The 24187-nt window shown below is 38.0% G+C and overlaps 1 protein-coding gene across 4 annotated transcripts in view; it reads right to left on the bottom strand.

Moving 5' to 3' along the window:
- Nucleotides 1-11321: 11321 nt before the first annotated feature.
- The window catches only part of elavl2 (ELAV like neuron-specific RNA binding protein 2), a 34996-nt gene continuing 22130 nt past the window's right edge, over nt 11322-24187 (bottom strand). For 3 of the 4 annotated variants that reach the window (XM_022191651.2, XM_022191650.2, XM_022191654.2), the window contains 4 exons: nt 20851-21004; nt 17944-18169; nt 17281-17319; nt 11322-13989 (listed from right to left, as the gene is read on the bottom strand). In XM_022191651.2, coding sequence (XP_022047343.1) covers nt 13659-13989; nt 17281-17319; nt 17944-18169; nt 20851-21004 — 750 coding nt within the window. In that variant the 3' untranslated portion in view covers nt 11322-13658. The remainder of the gene's footprint in view (nt 13990-17280; nt 17320-17943; nt 18170-20850; nt 21005-24187) is intronic. The other variant, XM_022191652.2, reaches the window with a different exon arrangement.

The raw sequence follows: 24187 nt of genomic DNA, 5'->3' as shown, positions 1-24187 counted from the left end.
ATTCAACCATAACCACATATTATTGCATCTACTTGTCCAATATTGTAGATTCTGAATCACTGACATGATGAGAAATAACAGTGAACATTTCTGGCTTTTATCTTTAATAGTTTATGAGATGTTGTTCAAAGAGCCTCAAATTTCAATGTGCAAAAAAATGAAACGAACGTGGACAACAAACACTACCTCAGAATATTTCACAGATACCATTTTTTATGACAGAAGACTTTTAAGCACATTGGAGATAGTAGAGCTGAAGGAACCTGATGATTAGAGTTGAAATAACCCTGTAAACCTTTGGAGACACTTGCTAATTGATGAGTCTTTCCATCTACAAATTAAACAATCTGAGATATTACACATAACAGCATATGTTCCTTTCCAATTAACTATGGGTCAGTTAAATTACACCATTCAGCCGCAATATTAAAACCACCTGAAGAATATTATGTAGGTCATCCTTGTGCTGCCAAAATAATTCAGACCATCTGGGACACGAACTGAGGTGTTTGGCAGCAGGATGTCGGCAGCAGATCCTTTGGGTCCTTCGTTTGGGCTAGTTTCAGCTCAAATGCTCAATCAAACTGGGATCTGGGGTTGGTAGGGCGTGCTGTACTGTTGGGGAAGGCCACTGGTAATTGGAAGTAGGTGTACTCGGTCTGCTGCAACGTTTAGGTGGTTGGTACATGTCAAAACAACATCCACATGGATCCAAGGTTTCCCAACAGGACATTAAACTCTAATGAGATATCAGAGTTATTCACTTCAGCTGTCACGTTTCCTCAAAGTGTTTTTAGTTTTGTTTGTGTCATTCATAAATTATAATTGACCTTTCTACCGTTAATCTTGTGACCAACAGGGGTCCCTATTGAACAATCCCAGCCCTGAGATATGAACCCAACCTCAAAAACTGTTGGTTAGAAGGCCCCGCTGGCTTTAGAAAAAGCTTGTTTGCCCAGTGCTAAAGAACAAGATTCGCTCATAACGATCGCTGGTGGATCGGCCTTTGTCCCTGAGATGGGCGTTGGAGTCCTCTGTACTTTCCTTGTTGCTCAAACTCATCTTTGATTTCCAAAGCCAACAGTCAGAGGCATGGATTTCCTCTCTGTTCTGTCCTCAGACTATTGGCTGAGAAAAAGGGAGATAGAGGAGGGGGAAAAAAAAAAGGAGACAGATGAAGTAGCTATGGTTTGTTGATTGCCATCCTTGTGCCGGCGGCTTGCCACAGTCGCTATTCTTGGGGCTTGTTTTGCGTGGGGGGTTGAGAGAGAGGAGAGATTTTGCCACGGCACAGCAAAAAATGAGAAATGACACGGTTTCCCCAAACGTGGCGGCTCATCGGCCTGTTATGGATTAGTTAAGGCTGTTATTCTAATCTGCGCCCCTTTTCTTTGCCGCCTCATTATGGAACGGAGGTGCCAAGGCCTCATAGGGAGAATAACACGGAGCCCTGGTAAAGTGTTGTAAGGAAAAGATAGAGGATGCCTTATTGATGGAAGTCTATCTGACGCGACCGAATGGAAGCCAAGCTCCAACCGTTTGTGATGTAAGAACTTAAATCCAATCACTGAACATGTTTGACCGTGGACTGCAAGAAATAGGAAGACGGCAGAACAAGGCCCTATACTGAGCCGGATGTCTTTGATGTCTGACAAATGGAAATATGATGCAAAAGAGAAGTATTGTACATTATACTATGTAAGCCACACTGCATTTCTGTCAGTGGCAGCAGGAATGGGGCATTTCTGAGTGTGGCACATTGAAAAATGGGTCTTATTTCCTATGACCTTCAACATTTAATTAATTTCAAGGCCAGTTGGAAAACCCTACTTTAACTCCATTTTACTGTTTTCAACTTTGCAGTTTGGGTTTTTGCACAATCAACAAGGACCACTGATCACCACTTATCCTCTTAAATAGACAGGTGCAACATGTCTAACCCTTGTTAAAAAGAATATTTCAGGTTCAGCTTAATGGAAGAGCCTCACGCACAGAGAAGGTACTTGTAATTATCCATGACACCGGGGCCATTAAAGGGATCATATACGAGCCACATAAAGCACCACTATTCATCCACTCCACCCCAATCAGCTTAAAGGCTTTTTCATTTAACATGTTCAAGAGCGTTTCATCTGTGGATGAAAGACAATGACAAACACCGAGTGAACAACTGCAAATCAGAGCAAATGAGATGAATGGCACGAATGGATTTTAACCTGGAGGGTCAAGCAGTGAGATGTGCTTGTAATGTCAAGGATGGCACAAAGCTCGGTGGTAACTGGAAGCAAAAGCCGAATACTGGTAACTGGTTTGCTGGCACAAAGTGAGTAAAGAAGGCTTCCAAACTCAGCAACCTTTTGGATACAGCTAATGAGAGTGTTATTTAGTGCCTCCTTTGTTTGGTTCAGGCGCAAATCGGTGAAAGACAGAATTTGGTTTGAAAGAGAGAACCTTTGTTGTCTACATATACATGTTGTGCCTGTTGTTCCCATCCACTGTACTTCATTCGATTAACACTGCCAACAATCCTTTGGGATAACTCATAAAAATTTGCATCCATAGCCTATATTGATAATCACTAGCCATTTTTAATGACATTATTAATAAAATCAAGAGAAAATAAAGATTTATGTGGAATTTAACTACCTTACTGTGGCCATTTAAAAAAAAAAGTACACAGCTAATAATTTTAACACTACAGAAAGAAACATAACGAACACAAAATTAGAAAGGGAAGGACTCATGTTCCATCGATAAACATTAAATAAAGCTCGTGAGTGTAACTTGAAAGCTGCAGGATGGAGGATGTTTTTTCTTTTTTAATCATGAAACCCAACACACGCTGACTACTATGCCTTGGAAAACCTGCATGAAAGCCACTACAGAGCCTAGTTGATAGTCATGGTTAGAAGAAATGTCAACGTTCAGTTAGAAGGAAATGATCAGGAGTTTCATGTTTTTACGTTCAGCGTTTTCATGTACACTGTCATCCACCCCAACATCCTGAAGGAATGTCCTCCTTCCTTCATAATTACTGCGCCCATTCAAGTCCCAGATGTGAAGACAGTATTAACAAATCAAACTAGTGTTCAAATAAAGGAAGGAAAAAAATATCAGGCATTTTAAGTTACTATTGATTAATGGGTAATGGTGCAAATAAACTTTTGTAACTGACATCAGGCTTTTGGTGTTTAAGTCACTATTTCATTGCCTCATCTTTGACCTACAAGACAGCATCTCATTTTCAAGTAAGTCGGGATTTTAGGAAGCTTTCAGTGCATATCAGTTTCATTGTGGTTAGCCCTGCGAGGAATTTGTTCTCCCATCATCCCATTTATCTGTGCCTGAATACAAGCTCTCAACAAACAGGAGAAAAGCCAGCAGGATGAAAAAAGGCCTTTGTGTCTGAGCGATGCTGGAGAATCTGAACAGGAGGGAAGGTGCAAATTATAAATGAGCATAAGAGAAAACCTGGTGGGCCATAAATCACATCAGCAGACAGACCATATGCAAATGTGTTTATGCACGACTTGCTGACATCAGCAGCTCTGGACAAATGTACGAGCATATTTTATTTATCTCCCGTCCCATTACCTACCACACCACAGTATGTTAGCTTTCACAACTGCAAGGGGGGCAGTTATAAGGGCGAGAGCAGCAAATGGGTATCATGATAATGGAGAGGCCATCTGTGTGACCCTCTTCTTCATTAACACTGACTGAAACGTATGATAGCATGAAAAAGGACAAACTGCCGGAGCTCAGATCTTCAGGTATCGACCACATGGGACCTGCAGGTCAAAGCTGTACATCAAGGACAACCAGGATAAAGGGGTCTTTTTATATCTGAGAAAATGCAACCAATAGGCAAAAAGCTTCATCAAAATAGCACAAACAGCATCCAGACCAATTATTCCCAATGAGGAGGTAGCCTCTGGGCACCCCGAGGGCTGATTCTGCAGCTCCCAATAGGAAAGTTTAGCTAAGCTAATTTGAAAAAATAGAAGATAGTGATGCATAAAGCTGCACGCCTGAGTCACCTGTGTGTTTGCAATCAAAACTGTGTGAGCTAGATAGCAAACAAACACAATAGCGAGCTAAAAGTAATGGATTATGTCAATTTGCCTTATTAATCACTTTAAAAGAGCACAAACAGTCATGTAAAAACAGCAGGATTTGACATCCTTGGACAAGCAATGAGTATGAATGATACTCACCTACATTTTGCATTCATTTTTGGGAACTGAATACATGCATGCTGTCCGATAACATGCACACTTGCGTTTAACTGATAAGAGGAGATTAAACTTGATGTTTAGTGGTTGTCTTGTTACTGGCCAAACTTTTATTTTGAAGGGCCTTGTGGGCATCCTGTGTGAGTTCTACATCCTGATTTATGAGAATAAAGCAACTCCAGTGTGTAAAATAAGCGATATTACCAGTATGTAATGCAACATACCAGCCTTTGAGTATGTTAAGTTTCAGGATAACAGACATTTGAATGTTGCGTACCATGTTCGCTGCACTAAAATTATAAAAATGCTGTTATGGCAATATCCCCATCAAATCAGTCTACAGTAAAAACACTGTAGGGTCTAAGGCCTCTGAAAAAAAATACTGTAGATGACTAAGTGAGGCAAGAGATCTAAAACCCTCTGCAAATAATTTGAAATAAATCCTTCCAATACGAAGAAAATCATCGAGAATATGTGCAGAGTTTTGCCAATTTGTCCAATTTTGCTGTCTGTGATGCAAAAAGAAGTCTCCAAGCATTCTGAAATGTCATAACAGGATTTGTGAACTTTAGCTGCTGGTGTCAAAGTGCTGCATCTACAATCAGGGAGAGTTTTCACAAATCTGACCTGCACTGGGGGCATGCCAGGAAAAATACTTTAGCTGTCCAAAAAGAACATTCGACCGAAACTACCATTTGCCAATAAACACACAGGGAAAGAGCAGGGCTTCTTGGAATAATGTGTTCAGAGAGACGAATCAAAGATAGACTAGTTCAGCCACAGTAACAGGAGACATGTTTGGTGCAGACGAAGGCAGTTTTACAGGAAAGGGAATCCCAATATCAACCGCTATAGATGGGGAAAAAAATACCGGAAAAGTCAAAGTAGGTCTCTTAAAATGCACTTTGCGTTATATTCTTTAAAGGTTAAGAGGGTATGAAGAACACCTTTAGCCTACATCGTAATGTGCAAACTATCAAAAGTCAGGAAACATCCGAAACTTCTGCACATGCTTGACTGAAATACAAACAACTCAACAAACGTGCAAGAAAATAAGCACAACAGCGAGCAGCCAGGATTTCTTCCCTGCAACATCCAGCCTCGGTTTTTGTACATTTTGTGAAGGATAGGACTATCGTGGTTAGAGCCTCCTATTTTGAACTTTGGACAAGATCCACAGAAAGTATGGTGATATGTGAAAGAAATGATTTTATACATCAGAGCACTCATGCATTTGAGGATTTGACAGTATGACAGTCCTGAACCCTCACGAACTGAGCAGCAACGCAGCTCAAAGTTCATGACTCCACAGGGGGGAGATTAAGCCAATTTGAGGCCATTTGTGAAGTTGCAAATGAATCAAAAGCAGCTTAAAAACAGTAAATGGAAGCCTATGGGATGTAGCAGGAGATATTACAGTACAGGCGAATACAGCCTCAAACACGTTTTAGTTTTAAGAATTTTGCATGGATGAGAAAGAAGAGCAGAGGACACTTATGCCAATACAAAAGATTCAACATGCTAAATGGGGCAATATTAGCTTATGGTGCCACAGGTGTAGTTACTTCCTCTGCACATAACCACATTTATTGATATTTTTGCAGGCGTTACTTTAAATATTTGCTGTCAAAATCCCCAAACAACTACTCACTTTTCACATCTCTGTACAGTAGTGTCTTTTTTGACTGGCTTATGATGCCGGAGGTGTAGTTACTTTTCTGTTGCACATCAATACATTTACTGACATTTCTGTAGGCACTATTTCAAATATTTGCTTGTCTAAATGTGTCAGTGAAAACCCAACCAACGTACTCACTTTTTCCTCTGCTTAAGAACGGTTTCAACGTTTGGGTTCTGGTTAGTGCCAGGTACAGATTTAGATTAAAGCCAAGTTCAGGTTCAGGTTAGAATCAAGACCAGGTTCAGGTTAGAACAGGGATCAGGTTTAGATCTCGGTTTCTGGTAAAGTTTAGGTTCAGGTATAGCTGCAGGTTAAGGTCAGATTTGGCTTAGGTTTAGATTTTGGTTTAGGATCAGGTTCTGAAATAAATTAAAGTTGGAGTTCTAGTTTAGTTTAGGATCTGGTTTAGGTTTCAGGGATTCACTGTGCCATTATGGATCCCCAGAAAGACGCAAGTAAAAATATGTTTCCATGGTAACCAGTAAAATGGTGCAGGGAGGCTCCTCCTTCTGCTTGAGTTCTGTTTGCTGCATGGAACTGTGTTGTGAATTATGCAATTGTATCAAATTCTCTACAAAATGTATGATTACTATATCAAATCAAATGCATTATTAAATAATCTGCAGAAAAGTGGAACTAATTGATTTAAGCTAGCTACAACTGCTACTTCAATATAGTGACAAGATGCAAAAAGGAAAACACTGAGTTTCACCAGTTTCTACCTCTACTTATGTAAAAATCATATTTAATATAGCTGAAGTTTAAAAGCATTTAAGCTGTCTGACAGAGCTGACAAAGCTTTCTCACATTATTCCATTGCTGTTTCTTCTCTTCATGATCTGCATTAGTTGCTTTCAATTAAAAACACACAGTTTGAATGTTTTTGAGGCCTCGCAGGCACTGAGATGTCACTCAGGATAACATGGTGCCCTCTTCAAAGTTTAAAAGCTCCTTTTTGGTCCCTTGTACTTACATCTTGTGATCTGAATGACTGCTTGTCCAAAGCATTCAAAGGGGAGTCAAAGTAATTTTCAAGCACCAGTCAAAACACTAATGATTCAGTGCACTGCTGGAGGAAACCCGCTGAAAATCTGTTTCTTTATGTCAAACAAGTGAGAAGGATGTGACACCAAGTTACACCAACTCATCCGTGATGGTCATTAACTGCTCAAGTCTAATCCCATTTTTACTAGCAGCATGTAATCGTAACGTATAGCTAAAAAATGCCCGACCACATAATTTGCCTGCCACGATAAGACTAGTTTTAGCTGCGAGAAAAGAGCCTCCGACGTGTCAGATAAGAACCAAATGTTGTCGCTCAGCCAAAGCTCCTCACATCAATATCCGTTTCCAGTAAAGCAGCACCAACTAGAGAGGAGCCATGCAATCTTAATATTGACATTTGGGTGCTTTCAAACTGCAAAAATGACTGCTTTCATGGCGGAAACTGCTTTCAGGAGAGATTACTTCTGTTCTAACATGTCGGCTAATGGAACAGTAAATATCGGAGAGACTCTGAAAGCTTTTTAAGCAGCTCACAGAGTCGCCTCCTTATCTGCTGGAGCCAAACAGGAGGCGAGAACATGATTGAGCGTGCCATAAATATTGTTTTCATTAAACCGAGCAATGCGCTGGAACTTTTTTCCCCCCCTACACCAAAACAGTGAACATTTTCCAAAAAGCCACTGTGGTTGTTCCCTCAGCAGCTCCCATCTGCGTCCTTGCAATGCCCCTAAAATGACAGCGAGGCAGCGTGAGGTGGCTGCTCGGTGGGGAAGCGCACTTCAAAGCAGGCCATTTCATCTTCAGCAAACTCTGCCAGCCTCAAGTGGAGCACAAGATAAAAAAATAAATAAAATAAAAAGAGTAAGAGGGGGGAGAAAGAAAAAAAAAATCAATACTCTATATCAGGCTTCTTCCTTCGAGCCCTTTCGCTGCTCTTTGTGATGCCACATTCGAGTTACAGCACCTGAACTCTACTCCAATTATCTGTTGGGGTAACTTGAGCAGAGATTAGCTTTTTCTTCACATTTCTGCTACATGCTTTAACCCCAGTGCTCTTGGAAAGGTTAAAAAAAAAAAAAAAAAAACCCAAGAAACAGCTGCAACAAGGGCCTGAGATTTTTTTCTTGTCTGCATTTATTCTCATTGTTTAACTCCACAGAAGGGGTGTCAACATTTTATGAGATTAATGCATATTTTAGTCTTGCAGCCAAATATTTTAATATTTATTGCATGCGTGTGACCATCACCAGCCCTCCCTGAAAGCTAAGCTGATATTCATTAGAACTCCCTATTAAGAGCCAGGGAGGGCAGTGCTACACCTCAGTGGTGATGTGCAGGGAAACAAAGGGTGGACAGGACGAAACAGGACGGACAGGGACTAGCAAGCGGTGCTATTACATCTGAAGAATGTCAGGTGCTGTGTTATTCCCAACTATTAATTACCCATCATTAAAACAAACAAAAAATCCATTAAAAAAACAAACAAAAAGTAAACAGTATTGAACACCATAGTTGTGGATGTCTTGACAGTATAGAGTGGAATAGGCCAGAAGAAGATACTAGAGAAAGAGAGAGTGGATTTAGACTCGAGTCTCAGCACATTCTGGCGGGTCCCATCACTGCTCAACAGTGGAACTCGACAGGAGCTGGTGAGACCTGATCAAACATGCAAGTGTGAAGGACCCCGAAGCCTCGAACAGCCATCACGGCAAGGCAGGGCCAAACTAACAAGGTGCCCCCCCCAGGCAGCAGGAGCCAAGGGTCTGAGATTGAAAGCTACACCAGAAAGCACAAATCTGCCACCAAAAACACAGGTTTGTAAAATGATGTTGCTGCCACACCAGAAAAGAGGGGGAAAAAAACAGTATAGTAGAACATGCAAAGTTTGTTATGACAAGACATTTTTAAGTTGTTACATGCAAAGTTTTCTTGTTCTAAGAACGTATCATTTAAATATGAAATACTACAGTATAATCTAAAGTATCTTTGATAAACAGTCTGTGGTTTTAACAAACTTTTACTTTATAAACTGAATATTTGTGGTATGTCATTTCTATAAGAGATAAATTTCATTGAAATAAGATAACATACCAAAAGTCAAAACAAAGGATAAAAATCATATCATGACATGAAGTCTGCTATAACAAGATGTCTTCACATTAGAACATGCACATTTATTGCCATTACAAGATATACTTTAGAACTACAGACTGTATGTAATCTATAGTATCATTAATGAACAGTCTGTGGTTTTAACACAAAACCTTGAACATCATGAAACGGTAGCTTGTGTCAGAATATCAAACTTTTCATGTCTTAGTGTTAATTTTACAGGAAAAAATAACCCCAGAACAGATCAGTATCCATGTTGAAACATGAAGTTTGCTGGACCAAGATGTTTTCAGGTTACGACAGATAAACAAGATGTTTTCAGGTTACGACAGACAAACCTATGTTAAAGAAACTTATAAGATGCAAAAATCAACAGCTAACAGTATGGTTCTTTATGCAGTTGTTTGTCATAACATGCAAACTTCAAAACAAGACTAACCATTTTGTCATAGCTACTGACTGTATAATCTTTAATAAACACTGTGGTTCTCACATGAAACCGTTCACATTATAACTGGTGTAATGTCAAACGTTTCATGTGCTAACTTATTAGATAAACAAAAATGGACCATTTATCATTTAAAAAAAAATCATCCCAACAAGATGTTTTCATGCTCTCGTGACAAAACTTTTCGTTATAAAATTACACTATTGATCTTGTAACAAGAAAAGCACTCAGAGCAGTACTCCGACAAGGCTGCTCAGTCGCATCATTTCCGACGGATGAAATTTTTAATAAAAATGACCTTATGCTAGGCACAGGCATGTGTTATACATGTGTACGGATATTGAATACCTAAATATATAGTGGGCATCAGGAATTGATAGGACTCGGAAAAAAAAAACACACAATATTGTTACTTGTATGATTTCTGACGGGTAAGTCCCAATAAGTCTACAGCAGTTGATTGATAAGCAGGCAGCAGACTTAGTGCTCACTTACAGTCAGTTACAGTGACTCTGTGCCACTATCTCATGATGCAGAAATCTTTAACAAATCTGTGGATCCATACTGTAAGCCCATAAGACTATCATTTCTGACCTTCCCGGAAAATTTCATCCAAATCTGGACAAACGTATGCTGATTGTCACATAACTCTGCCGTGCTCCTTGACAGAGTAACTGCATATTATGTATAGTATCTTTGATAAACCGTCTATTGTACCAACATGAAACTTTCAGTTCATAATGTGATAAGCTGTGATTTAATGTGAAATGCTTCATGTTGAAAGTGTTAAGTTTCATTACGACACCCAAAACAAAAACAGGATCAGGTCATGATAGGACATGAAAGGTTTAAGGCAGCATGTTTTCATATTACTGCAACATACAAACTTCTTAGAAGCTTTTCTTGCCATGAGACACTGTATATCTTGTCACTATCGACTGCGACTTGTGCTACAATATTTTAAAACATTTCATGTCATAAGTGGCTTTCATTCAAGAACAGAAAAACTGAGAAAAGTGCTCTTTTATCCGATTTGACATTTTATGCTACGGCTGAGAAATGGCAAAAATCCGCTGTTCAGCCAGATGGAGTCGGGACTTTGTGCTCAGCGCCTTTTAAAATCCTTCTTCCTGTACATTTACATATTGAATTTGGCCAATAACAGCAGAATCTCGGCCTTTTTCCAACCCAAGCATGAAGCAAAAACTTAAAATTGTGTAAATAAGACAAATTCCTCCATGTATGCATTTTCTATAAACCATTCCTCAATTAAATGTCTTTTTAAGGTTAGAAGTTATCAATTTCTAACATGAAAAGCTTCATATAACAAATCTAAGTTTCTTGGTATAACGTGTTCAAGTTTCTGTGAAAACATCCTGATGCAACATTAAAACAATATAAACATCTCATGTAAAACGGATTCATTTGCTTTTTCTGCTGAGGCAGCAACACATGTTGACATGAGATGATATCGTAATTCAGCTTAAAAAAAAAAACAAAAAAAAAAAACAAAAAAACACATCTTCCCATTAAATAGTTTCTTAAATCAGTGCAGCACAACTATGTTAGAATCAGGTTTGTAGTTAAACATTTTGGCAATCCGTTTATTCACCTTCTTGCTGATATAAATGCACTCTTTATAATTAGAAATCTAAAATGTGCTTCAGGAAAACAAAAACCGCCACTAATTTAAAGTATTACATAAAACCCAAAGTGGGGGGGACAAAATCACAATTTACAGTTTTTTTTTTTAAATGCAGGCTATTTGTGCAGAATTTTTACATGTAAAATTTGCTTTGTTTCCTATAGAAATAAGAATGATGGGATCCATTCACAAAGCTGCATTGCCCTTCAACTTATTTATTGATGTACTGAACATGGAAAAAATCCAAAGTATCCAAACACAAAGTAAAGAACATGTACATCCTTTTTAAATACTCAACAGAAAGATATTCTATTCCAAAAATGCTGTGAACCAAGTCAGACTATACAACTTCAAATAAATAATCATTCTCATATTAAGAATTGAGATAAGTGAGGTTGGGAGAGAACATTTCTTCATGCCGGACCGTTAGCACAACTTTGCCAAGACCAAATCATCATGAGGTTTTACAAAAAAGAAAAGTCGTTTTCGACGATGACGGGTCAGGCATGAAAAATGTCGCCTCGACCCCACAGCAGCAAGTATCACAACTCATCTAGACTTAAAGTTTTAACTCGTACAAGTAAACACAAAGAAGGAATAGATAAAACGAGAAAAAGCAGTTGCAAAGATAATTATATAATGCATAGCACACTGCTCATTTAAGGGGAGGCATGACTAGTAATTGGTTGAAATACCAAGCAGGATGCAGGTGCAGGATTCAGTGCATCTAAGGCTCGACCGGCCTTCGTTTGTTTCTAGAGTTAAAGATGTTATTTTAACAAACCTTTCGCAACCAATCGATTAATGGAACTGCTTCACTGTCCTTCCCCCAAAGTGAATAAAGCAATATACACCTTTTTTACGATTTTAAAGACAGGTTATATGCATTATGTATATATATGAGTATGAAAAAAGTAATCAAATAGTTCAAAACTGTGGTTTATATCCATTCTTTACCACATAAATATATATCTATAATGTTTATATATAAAAAACAAAACAAATGTCTATAGTTTCTTAATACCTTTTTTTAACGAAGCAAGACTATCTACAGACCAAACAACCAACTAATTTGATGCACTGTAATGCTAGTCCATAGGACGACAAATCAAGTAGTTTAAACTAAAGGCAAACCAAAACAAAAAAGGTAAATATCCCAAAAAAAAAAAAAAAAGGGTACCTCACATACTCTGAAAAGAAAAAAAGAAAACGATATATATATATATATATAATTATCACACTTTCCAATGAAGTCCAAACGAGAACCAAAAGAAGTCTTCCAAATACTCAACATAAAAAAGGACTTATTTACATAGCTCAAAGCTCAGGAGGAATCCGTTCTGTTCTTTTTTTATTTTTTCCATTCAAGCTGCTGCCTTCATTGGCTTGTCCTCAATCTTTCCATTTATGTAAAAACCCTTATTGGTTGATATCAAGACAAAAATCTGTCTAATGATATATTGTAGGTACAACCACAAAACACCATGAGCTCCATCTGCAGGGAATTTTAAGAGGAAGAATAGATTTTTAAATCCCCCCCGTTTACCTTTTAAGATAGCTCCATGTTATAAGTTTTGCATGCACTTTTTGCAAATGAACCTTTTTGTAGTTTTTGCCCGTTTTCCAAATCAAATCGGAAACAACTGGGATGACGGCAGGGGGACCCACAGATGATTTTACAAATGAAACCAGCACTGCCACTGATTCTATAATCTAAAGATAATACAAAGATCTCAAAAGGTATCTTTTAACATCATAAATCTCTCCAGAAATTTCAACCACTGCAAACTTTCTTGTAAAGTTCAAAAGCTCACAAGGTGTCATATGAAGATATTTCTCAAAGTATCCAAGTCAAAATATTTTGTTCCAGGTCCAGTAAAAAGTTTCTCCAAATTTTCTTTTTATAAAAATAGATGCTTTTTAAACCCACATCAAAGAGGTTCTTAGCTCTTTGGCAAGGTACTGCTTTAAGAATTTTTTTTGTCTTTTTCTTTTTTTTTCCGTTAAGTTCTACAATAAGCAACATTATGCAGCCAACCAATAACCAACTGATATTACAATAAACTTACAAAATCAAAAAAAAAAAAAAAAACGCAAATTGTTCAAAATTAAGTACTTGCTAACCACTGAAGGCATGACGCACCCATGGCAAATCAGGACACAAAAGTACAAAGAAAATCACTACACATAACCTTACAAGACTTTTTTCAAAGCAGATGTGCAACGAAATGACAAAAACCTATAGTAACGTTTTAGATGGTCCATCCGTAAAGACAGCAAGAGAATTCAACATCACAGGCAGTAAAACCTGCAGTATTTTTTCTTGTTTTAAAGTATATTAAGAAGATTCAAAGCGTAGCAATGAAAGAAGGGGGAAAAAAGAAAAAATCACATTGGACGCTAAATACTTTTCTTCGCAACACTGATTTACAAAGCCGTTTTTTTTTGTTTTTTTTTTTACTAATGTAGAAAGTTACGGTCGATGCGCTTCCATTTTTCTGGTGAGTTTTCTAGAAACAATCTCGGCGGGTATTAGGCTTTGTGTGTTTTGTTGGTTTTGAACGACACTTGCAGAACTCTGTCCCCGAGGCGGTATCCATTCAAGCTGGCGATGGCCACGGCTGCCTCGTCGTAATTAGTCATGGTGACAAAACCAAATCCTTTGCACTTGTTTGTGTTGAAGTCACGGATAACCTTGACGTTTGTGACCGCGCCGAACGGACCGAACATCTGCCAGAGGATGCTCTCGTCGGCATCCGGAGCCAGATTGTAGACGAAGATACACCAGCCAGTGCCTGCATGTCCGGGGATGTTGATGCCGGCCAGGCTGGTCACCCCATCAATGGCCATGGGGGAGAACCTGCTGCAAAAACACAAAAAGCAACAAAATGAGCACAAAACAGGCCTTTTTTTTTTTTTTTTAAACTTTAATAAGACAGATCTTCCCAACAAGATTATAGAATCTGACAAGTCTCTACAGGGATCATCCACACTTTCATCCTGAGCCATGGTTGTACCACTTCTGCACTCATACAGCGATTTCTTGTGTAAGAAATTTCTTTAAGAAATTAGATGAGAAAATGTTCTTTTCTTCATCTGGGCAGCAAGTTATAAAGGCACTCTTGTCAAAAAAGCTCAACTATCACTTGCTTAGGCATCTCCAAGGCCAATAAGTTAATAGATATGCACTATTGTCTCATTTACAGATAATACAACCGTGTCATAGCTCCTTTTTCAGCTTCATCAAATGCAGCAGCACAAAAATCTAAATCTGGCAAATTATTATGGGAACCGTGGTGATTGTCAGGTTATTAGAACTTATTGGGAACAGGTCCACAAATCTATAAGGGATACATTTGGTGTAAACATCTCTTAAATGCAACATTATGTATTTTGGGCGATATAATCTTTGAAAATTGGAATACTAATAAGAAATTCCTCTGTATTACTGGCAGCAAAAATGGTTCAAAGTATAAATCAACACTGTACACAAAGTTTACATTATGGAAAAGCAGGCTTTTTTTAAGGGTGCAAAAAGTAATTTATCAGATCAAGATGAAACTGAGAATTTTACATGAACCCACCTGTAACTAGATACAACCGGGTCCCTTCACCTACTTTTCCTTTTGTTCTTTTTAATGCAGTGATTTAAACATCATTTCAAAAAGTGAGCTGCCTGTTCTGATGATCTTAATTTAAAAAAAGTGATGTAAAAAATGGAAATATTGTAAAAGCAAAAAGGTCTTGAACATAAATCTTGCTTTTTCAATTCAAATAAAAAGAAATGCATAAAAACACTTAAGTTTATATATGTAATTCTAAATAAATATCATTAATGTCAGAGCTTGTGCCCAGAGAGGCACAGAAAAAGGCCTGGTCTTTGGGTAAATGTGTTTTTTTTTTGCAGTTTTAAAGAAACAAAATTCAAAGTGCATGGAAAGCCTATGAATAATTGCAGCAGGTGTCACATTAGATTAGCTGCTCCAGTTGGCCTCTCAGGGAACATCCACTATGACAGGTGTGCTCCCAGCATCAAAGACCCACAGAGAGATTTGGCAACGAAGACGTCAGTCGACAAGCAAGGCAGAGGAGAAATCGCTGGTCTATTGTTGCTCCTGATGGCTCTTTGAGCTCTCAGGGAACTGGACTTCAATCGTAGCCGAGGAAGACATTCTTATAAAGCTCAACTTAGACAAACTGGTATCCTGGCGAATTCTGAGAGTCGCCTGACGCAATAAAGTTTAAAACAGGACAGCGCTGTCCATAATAGATCAAGGTAAGTAGTATGGGAGTTCAAAATACAAGTATGCAATTTTGTGCAATAGCGAGTAAGATTGTAAAATTCTGTCCTTTGTTATGTAGACAAGCGGCGTAGACAATGCTTTAATCTAGACATGTTGTGACATTACATCTAGATTAAAGCGCTTCACTGCATCACTGTCACTAAGCTTTTACAATAGTCATTTCCTGTACTCTGGAGAATTAAGTTTGAAGCACAACTGGCTGCACTTGTTCTCATTTAACTTGCAGGAAAGTGTAGGTAAAGCGTGGTCGGACACACAGACTGTTTAAACAATAGCAAGTTTGCAAAAACATCAAATAGCTCAAGATAGAAAATGTCATAACATAATCTGCAGCTGAGCAGACAACATGCAGAGTTTGATTATGAATGTATGAAATATTCAGCTACATACAGTAGCTAACGGTACTACTAGCAAACAGTGCATGCACCATTCACGTTACCTGTCTAACTTAAAACGGGTTAAATATGGAGCCTCACTGTTCCTCTGTTCATTAAAGTAGTAAAACAGCAGCATAAAATGTTAGCATCAACTCTGATTAGAACACAAAATTAGATTTTTTCTAAACTATACTTGCCGTTATTTATCAAACAAAAGTCCACTAGATATAGTGCAGATTAAGCAATGTTTAACCACAGACCGGTAGCATTCATCACAAAAGCAGCTTAGTTGCATCAGCTACTCAGCTACAGGAACCCCACCTTTATGAATTCATCTCATCTCATTAACGTGAGGTTTAACCAGAATGGTTTAACCATTAGATACAAAATGTAGATTATGTTATTGCCCAACATTACATACAGGTTAACCTGTATCATTAAAATGCTAGATTTTAACACTTTAAACACAGTGGAGCCCTTTAGCATCAACAATATTGAGAATTTGTCAAAATTGATTAATAATTCAATTTATAGCTGTGCTTTAATTTTTTTATCCTTTTGTAGAGGTTTATTTTGCTTCTGACAAATTGCTTCTTTTTCATGTTTCTTCATATTTGTCACCTCAGTTTTCTTTGGATTAGGGATGCAAATTTGAAATCTTATATTTTGAAGCGTTATTAATTCAAATTAATCAAGTATAAGGCATGATTCCATATTTTTAAATCACACAAAAAAAGAGGGTTTTTGTACACACACACTGTACTAGAAAATTATGACTAAGTTTTTAAATTATGAGGGCTAGCTGAAATCTATTAACCGTCACAGAGCATTTTCTCCATTGGGTCCACTCCTGAATAAACTCCTCGCTCTCTGCTTCCCAAAACCGAGCTATCAGACCTAGTGACTGCCAGCTGTCACTACAATATTAAGCACTAAGAGGAACCTTGTGGCTGAACCAGGTACTGCAGCTAATTTTCTATAAGTTCTCCAACATGCACGTCTTTTGTCTTGTATACACAGCTTTTTTTCTTTTTAAACCAGCAATTAGTACATTTATGTTTATTTATCAACATCCCGAATTCGGACAAAACAATTCAATGTGATTCTATTTAAAATTAAAGAGTGTTTAGTGTCTAGCAAGGACCATGATGCTCTCGCCCCCTTTATCTGCTAGAACCATAAACAAGTCAACCATTCTGTATCTTCTGCAAATGTTAAATATTTACATCATCACTTGCTGTTAAGACAAACAGCATGATTCACTCAGTCACTGAATTATGCATTTGTTTGCACAGGAAAGCATTTTTGTTGTCAGTAACCTCATTAAGTCAGTGGTACCTTATGCAGCGTTAAGTACCTATGCAAGAATGCCAAGTCTTCAAATACCAAAAAACAAAAGAATTAGGTTTTAACTTTTCTCAAGATCAATTATGAAACCTTAAAAAAAAAAAAAAGAAGAAGAAGACAATTTACCTTTTAACTCCGTACGCCATGTTCAGCAGATTGTCCAACCTTTACAGAAAACAAAAAACACCAACACGTGCATTAATTTTAATATAAGTACACCTTTTCAGGAGGTTGATGCATTTTGACAGGATGACAGATGAGTAAGAGTTATGATACCGTGACTAAAGTCAGTTGTCAAGCGAGCGCCGAGACCATTATGTCTTATTAACCTCTTGACTGAATTCAACAACCAACACAACTCAGCCAAAAGGAGTCATTTGGCTCCTGCAGGAACGGTAGTTTAAATAAATAAATTACATTTCCACTGAGGTCAATCCGTGGACTGAAAAGTAAGTTTAAGGTTTAATGTGCAGTTTATTGTGATTGTCAAAATACTCATCTCGTTTCCATATTTGTCAAAATGTGCTCAAAACCAATTGTGTCGTAGGCCTACATCTGCAACAGGAGGAACACAGCAAAGTTAAAATGTGAATATGGAGGATGAATTATTCTGTCCAGAGTATTGATGAGCTCCAACACAGAATACTTCCACAATACTGCTGTGAGACAATTTAAATGCTAATTTCAAAATAACCTCAGAAGGTCAACAGAATCCACTTCACTAGCAGTATTAACAAGGCTCAGATTCTCCCTTTTTTTTGTCGTCATTTTTTGGTGTGCCCCTTTTACCTGAAGCGTTGTGCCTGCTGTGCGAGGGGTCCTGGGTACCTTCGATTGGGAGACTGATACAGCTGAGACAGCAGCGCCTGGCTGGTCTTCTGGCTCGGGTTGTTTGCAAACTTCACCGTAATGGGCTCGGTAGCGCCGGGAGGCTTCTGACAGTTCAGGCCTTTGATGGCCTCCTCGGCCTCAACTCGCCGGTCAAAACGAATGAAACCAACCCCTCTGGAAACGCCTGTGGAGAGGACATTAACGTGTATTATGCTCAGCCTCTCCTGACAAAAATTAAAACATTCACAGATGATCTGCAGCGTAAACTGCTCTAACAAGTAGAGATAGATCGATTATCATCCTAGCCGATTATCATGGCCGATATTTAGCATTTTACCGCTTATCTTTATTTTTATTCACCGATTATTAAGAATTTGAATATGCTACGGCAAGAAACGTAGCAAGTAGAGACCGCAAAAAGTGAGCAAGAAACAAATCAGGAAATTAGCTACTCTTACAGTGGCTACAGCTATGCTAAAGCCTAGCAACTAAGCTAAATGGCAGTCAAAATACCCTGAAACAGAGACTGGAAAATAATCTGGACCTTACTGGAAACAGAAAGATTAAGATAATGAAGAACAGCAGACAGAACTGTAGGAGACAAACCGATCAATCTCACTTAATCCCACATAAAGATTAGAGCTTCCAAATGGAATCATCAATGCTATTTCTCTTGTAAACATTCAGTTCAAATTCCCACTTTTCTGATAAAGGATATTCTATTCAACCTTATTAGTGTAGAAGCCTAGTCATAAATGACAGGTGTAATGCCATCACATGCTGCTAAAGCAAACCAGTTCCAAATGTTTTTCGGTCTTTCTTGATTACACACACCCTTAAATGACAGATGTTCGAACCTGGACACCATTTTATTTACTACAGAGGCATTCATTTAAATCTTAAACAGATGAGATGTTAATTTCTCTCTATAAAACAGTAATAAACCATCAGATGCTGAAATCCTACCAGAGAAATGATAAGATCCGTTTTAAGAAAAAAAAAAAAAATTGAACTGAGCCATGATTGTTTTTTAAAAAGCTGATTTTTTTTCAAATTGAGACAGATCACTTTAATCCACAAAATAGAACCAGAGTCCTATTCCATTATTCCTAGAGGCAGTATTCAGGCAACTGGGCCTGCTTTGAACACTAATTTTTTTCAAAGTAAATGCTTTGGGGCGAAAACATTGGCCGATCTTTACCGACAAGATGGTCAAAAACCTGAGACTTACTGATTTGTTTGTACATTTTTTCCTGTCAAATGACACCGCATGTGAGGATACAACACGATTAAGATACTTATTCATGCATTATTGCAAAGTTTTGAAAAAAAAAAAAACTAAATCTGACTAACAGTCTCCAAAAAGCATTATCTGACAACTATTTTAAACATGCCAAAAAAAAAAAAAAAAAAAAACATCTTCATACAAAAAAGGTTTTACTAATGAGACTTTTACAGCCATTTAAATGCTTTCAAACATTGCTGACAGATTCAGAAACACCAAATACCAAAACACAACAAGCACAGACATCAGTAGTGTCCACATCGAGAGCAGAGAAATGAGCAGCAAGAGGGGGAAAAAAACAAAACAAAAACACATTGAAGGGTGATAAAGTTTTACACAAAGCTTCCCCATCACCAGACATTGGCAGACAGCAGGGAGAAAGAAGAGCGAAGATCGTGACGTCCCAAGAGAGCAGAAAGAGGTGAAAATTTCAAGATGAAACTTTAAATACAGCTAGATTAATAGCTTCACATCAACTCCTATTTTTTGATTTAGAGGATAAGCAAACACTAGCAAGTTTGCATCACTTTTAAGTGTAACTAGCTATTATGGATAGTACCTCACTTTTAATCTACTGCAGCCATCAAATATTTTCAGATTATTCATAGTTAAACATTAGTCCTTCAGCTTATTTACCTCTTACTGCCCTCTTGGGACATCCATGCATGTCATTTCTCTCTTGGTCCTGTTTCTTCCTGCTGCCTGCCAATGAGCTTTGAGCTTCAGTGTCTTTGCCAAGTCAGAAAAGTGGTCCATCACTGCAGTCTCCCATGTAGCTCAACTCCTTTGCTGCGCTTTTTCTGTTTTTATATTTTTTTTCTCTCTGAATTTCTCACAATCCCTGTTGGTTTTGCATTTTATATGGATTCCGACGTGCAATATTTGATCTGGAGTTTTTTTCAGTGTTTACGCTTTATTTCTCATGTTGCATTTTGCCCTTGAGCAGTGGATAAGTCTGCATCAAATAGTTTGTAAGGAAAAGCAGATCCTATTTTGGGTTTTGATTTAGGTTTCCTGCAGTTGGATTACAGATTTTTCCCCATTAACACTAAAGTAAAAAAGGGGAATTCTCAACAAACAAGTGGCTTGAAAGAAAAAAGACAACCGTTCCCTAAATGCACGCCAGTAGAAATATATGTTTCTGCAGCACATGGGAACAGAACCGCTGGGAACTGTCTTGGTGAAAGATTCTGTTTATTAGTGTTTCATAAGGGTTCTGTCTCTACGCAACAGTTGAGAAAGAATATAACAGCTGTAAATGCAATTCATTTCTTGCCATAAAATAGGCATGTGCACCCTTGGGATGGGAAGAGAAAAAAGGGAAAAAGCAGGAGACTGTAAGTGAAGGCAGAAGGGAGATTGGAGGGCAAAGAAATTAAAGCATCGAAACTTTACATCCATTTTCATATTCTATCAATGCATATTTATGAATGCCTCTAGTGGAAAATTGCGTTTTTGGGAGCCTCACACCGCCGCCTCTAATGTATTTCTCAGGCTTGGCTGTGTCATTTTGTTCGGTAGCCACAAGGGAATAAAAGGAGGAACAAAGAGGAGGGAGGAAGCTGTCATGTCGCACTCACCGGTTACCTGGTCCACCAGGATGCGTGAGGTAATGATGCGTCCATACTGAGAGAAGAGCTGCTCCAGTTCTTTCTGAGTCATAGTTTTTGGCAAGCCGCTGACGTACAAATTTGCATCTCTGATGGAGGCGGAGCTTGGACGCGCATAGGAAACCTGTAGAGAAATTAGAGCCAGTTTCATCACATGCAGCCTAAAAAAAAAATAAAAAAAAAACACCGCCTGATATCACCTTTACAAGTACATTTGCTCAAGCCAACAAGGATGCTGTGACCCAGTTACAGCAGATAATGCAAACAGAAACTTACAGAAGTCGACTTAATTTCTCTTGTTTTGTAGACCACAGCGTGACTTAACCTGCTTGTAGTTTCTTATGCTACCGTTTGAAAACGTTTTTAAATGCAGATTTTAATTTCTTAGGACTATGAATGGAGTACTTTTTATGGTAAATATCAGCAATTTAGCACCTTTGTTGCAAATACCAATAATTTTGCACCTTATTTCTTCAACCAGTATGATTTGCACATTGTATAATTTCTTTATTTTTCTTAAATGTAACGTGTGAGCTAATGGAAATACTGTGCATTTGTTTCACTCATGTAAACATTTTTGAAATATTCTCACAGATTTGCTGTGACACAACAGCATGAAGCAAAACATGCTCTTATAAACTTTAAAATGCACCAACTTCAGCAAAAGTTCTTGTTCATCCCAAAGCTGTGGGACTTCATTATGTGCAGATAAGAGGGGAAAAAAAGGCGAGGTACTGGAGAAAAGAAGCTAACGGAGTTCCTGGTAAGAATTAAGATTAGTCGAGTTGTAGCCGACACACACACAAACGGTCTGCTACTGCAAACATCTCTGCACGTCATTGGCTGTTTGTTGCTTATAAACACAGACTGCAAAGCGACTCCACAGCTGCTAAATTTGCTCAGACCAAAAACGAAAATGTGCTTCCGTTTTTACCTTAAGGGAGTAACCACACTGATCTGTCAAAGGGTGACAGACATTCTTTTTGTTGACATTTTTGTTGGAATGTTGTGGTACATAAATGCAAGAAAAAAACAAGAGAAAATGGCCCAACAGTGTCACTATATTTTTCTTAGTGCAAACTTAAGAATGACAGAATGTCCAGAAACAATTTAACTTATACATTTTCTGACAACAGTAGCAGAATCAGGCCCGACAATTCTTTTTTAAAATTAACATATCTTGAAAACTGCATTAAAAAGGAAAAAAAAAAAAAAAAAAAAAAAAAAAAAAAACGGCTCTTTGTGGTTGCCTCTTAAAACTTGTTCCTAAATCTAAAACCCGGGCAGATATTTAGAGAGTCTAGGATCAATAAATATGCAACATAAATAACCATCTATTCATAAACACAGACGAGTAATAGAAAACAGGAGACCATAAGAATCATCCACCAGGTCAAGTCAGATCAATACATCATTACACCCCTGAGTAGTCAAATTCATTTTTCCTCAATACACCATCCCACTTTCAGTCATGTTGACATTTAGCCGATAAGATGCAGTTAAACGCAGCCTAAAATCTGTTACCACTGATGGAGGAACTGTCTGACGACAGTTTTGTAGAGGAATGAACCAAAGTCAGAGCTGCAGATTCTTGTGATTTGTCACCTGAACACCATCACAGCTGTATTAAATTAGTGCCAGACTTGATAAAAGGTCCAACATTATGACCTTACATGCAGACTTACTGAAAACATACTTTAATCTTCTAAAAAGCTGCTCTTTTTGGGCAAATAGATCAGTGAGAGCTCCCATTGGGGAACCAAACCTCCAAACCAGCCTCATACCTACTCCAGTAGGATTAAGTATAGCATCATGCTAACAGCTAAGAAATTGTAATTTCTGTTTTCCAGACAGTTCTTCCAACTAAGCAACCAAATTTTTACAGCAACAGTTTAAACAAACTTTGAATGTGTTATTTTTAGCAATTTATCAAACAGCTGTTGAACAAGCAGAAAGTAAAGACCAGCATCTCCAACTCATCTACAGCTGTGGCATTTTACACATGTGGCTGGTGATGAGCTCAGCAGATTTGTTTAGGCTGGGTCTGAATTTTTTTTTCCCTCCACACAGGTTGTATCGGACTTTCCCAGTGGTTTTAACAGTAGTATTTAATGTCAGTTTTACCATCTACAGTCAGGCTGTGCTCCTCTTTGGGTTGTTTAGTTGTATCAGCTAATAGCATCGCAGCTACTGAAGCTTTTTGGCAAACAGTCTTAGGACTAAATCACAAATCCTGGTAAATATCCCTCTAAAAATCGGTTAAAAATTGTTTATAAAATTGATCCTTTTTCATCTTTGCATCTTCTATTTTGGATGGCTGCTCTTTCCCTCATCATTCCTTCAGGTGCACTCTGAATGAAACTTAGCTTGTTTCTTAATTAATGAACATGAATGTAATCAAATAATTTCGGTTTTGTTCATTTTTGTTCATCAAATGGTCAATTAAGAATAAAATGCATCGTTTTCTATCAAAAGCATCAACTGAGCATGGACTGATCATGTTTAATTCTGTGCAATATAGATAAAAATCAGTGCTATAGTAATACTTCTACTTGTGAGAGAATATGCTATATTATTTCTACATCCAAAGGAATTTGGACAATCTGAACTGCAGTATGTTTGATTTATTTGTATTTTTCTACTGATATTTCCTAAATTCTTGCACTATTGCTGTCACTACTATACCACCACAATTCCCCACTGTGGGATTAAAAAAAAAAAGCTTATTGTATCGTATTGAGGCCCATTCTGAGGTAGGAAAAACATTGACCTTCACACTTTATTTGAAGCTTACATTTGCAAAGTACCTTACTGTAGGTTTATTTGCGCTTGTGACAGCGGCTACAGCATCTGTGCTGCCATGTTCTAATCTCAGAGGTAGGAACTGAGGCAGAAACAAAAAATGAAAGGTGTGCTAGAAGTGATGCAGCTCCTAACATCTTCCACCATCACACTGTGCTGTATCTGCACAATATTTAGACATCAAATGCAGAAATAATCAGGCGCACAGCTTACAAATTTGGTGCTATTCTCACACAAATCGTTTTTGCCCGTAGACATTTTCTCCAACACCCCTCTACAAGGCTACCTTCTCGTAAGGCCACTGTGAGGGGAAAAAAAAAAAAATATATATCACATCGAATAATCTGGCTCCACCATCCACAAATGCTTCAGCACCATATGAAGCAAATGAGTTTTTCCACCAGCACATTGAGTGCTACATTGCCTGATGAATGCTAATGGCAGCCACCTCCCTGTAAAGGCATGCAGCAGTGCTACAGCACATCATGCAACCATAGAAACAGTT

The sequence above is a fragment of the Acanthochromis polyacanthus genome, chromosome 23 (genome assembly GCF_021347895.1).
Source record: "Acanthochromis polyacanthus isolate Apoly-LR-REF ecotype Palm Island chromosome 23, KAUST_Apoly_ChrSc, whole genome shotgun sequence".
Classification (NCBI taxonomy): Eukaryota; Metazoa; Chordata; class Actinopteri; family Pomacentridae; genus Acanthochromis; species Acanthochromis polyacanthus.
Note: the sequence above shows the minus strand (reverse complement) of the source record. Positions and strands in the feature narration are given on the sequence as shown.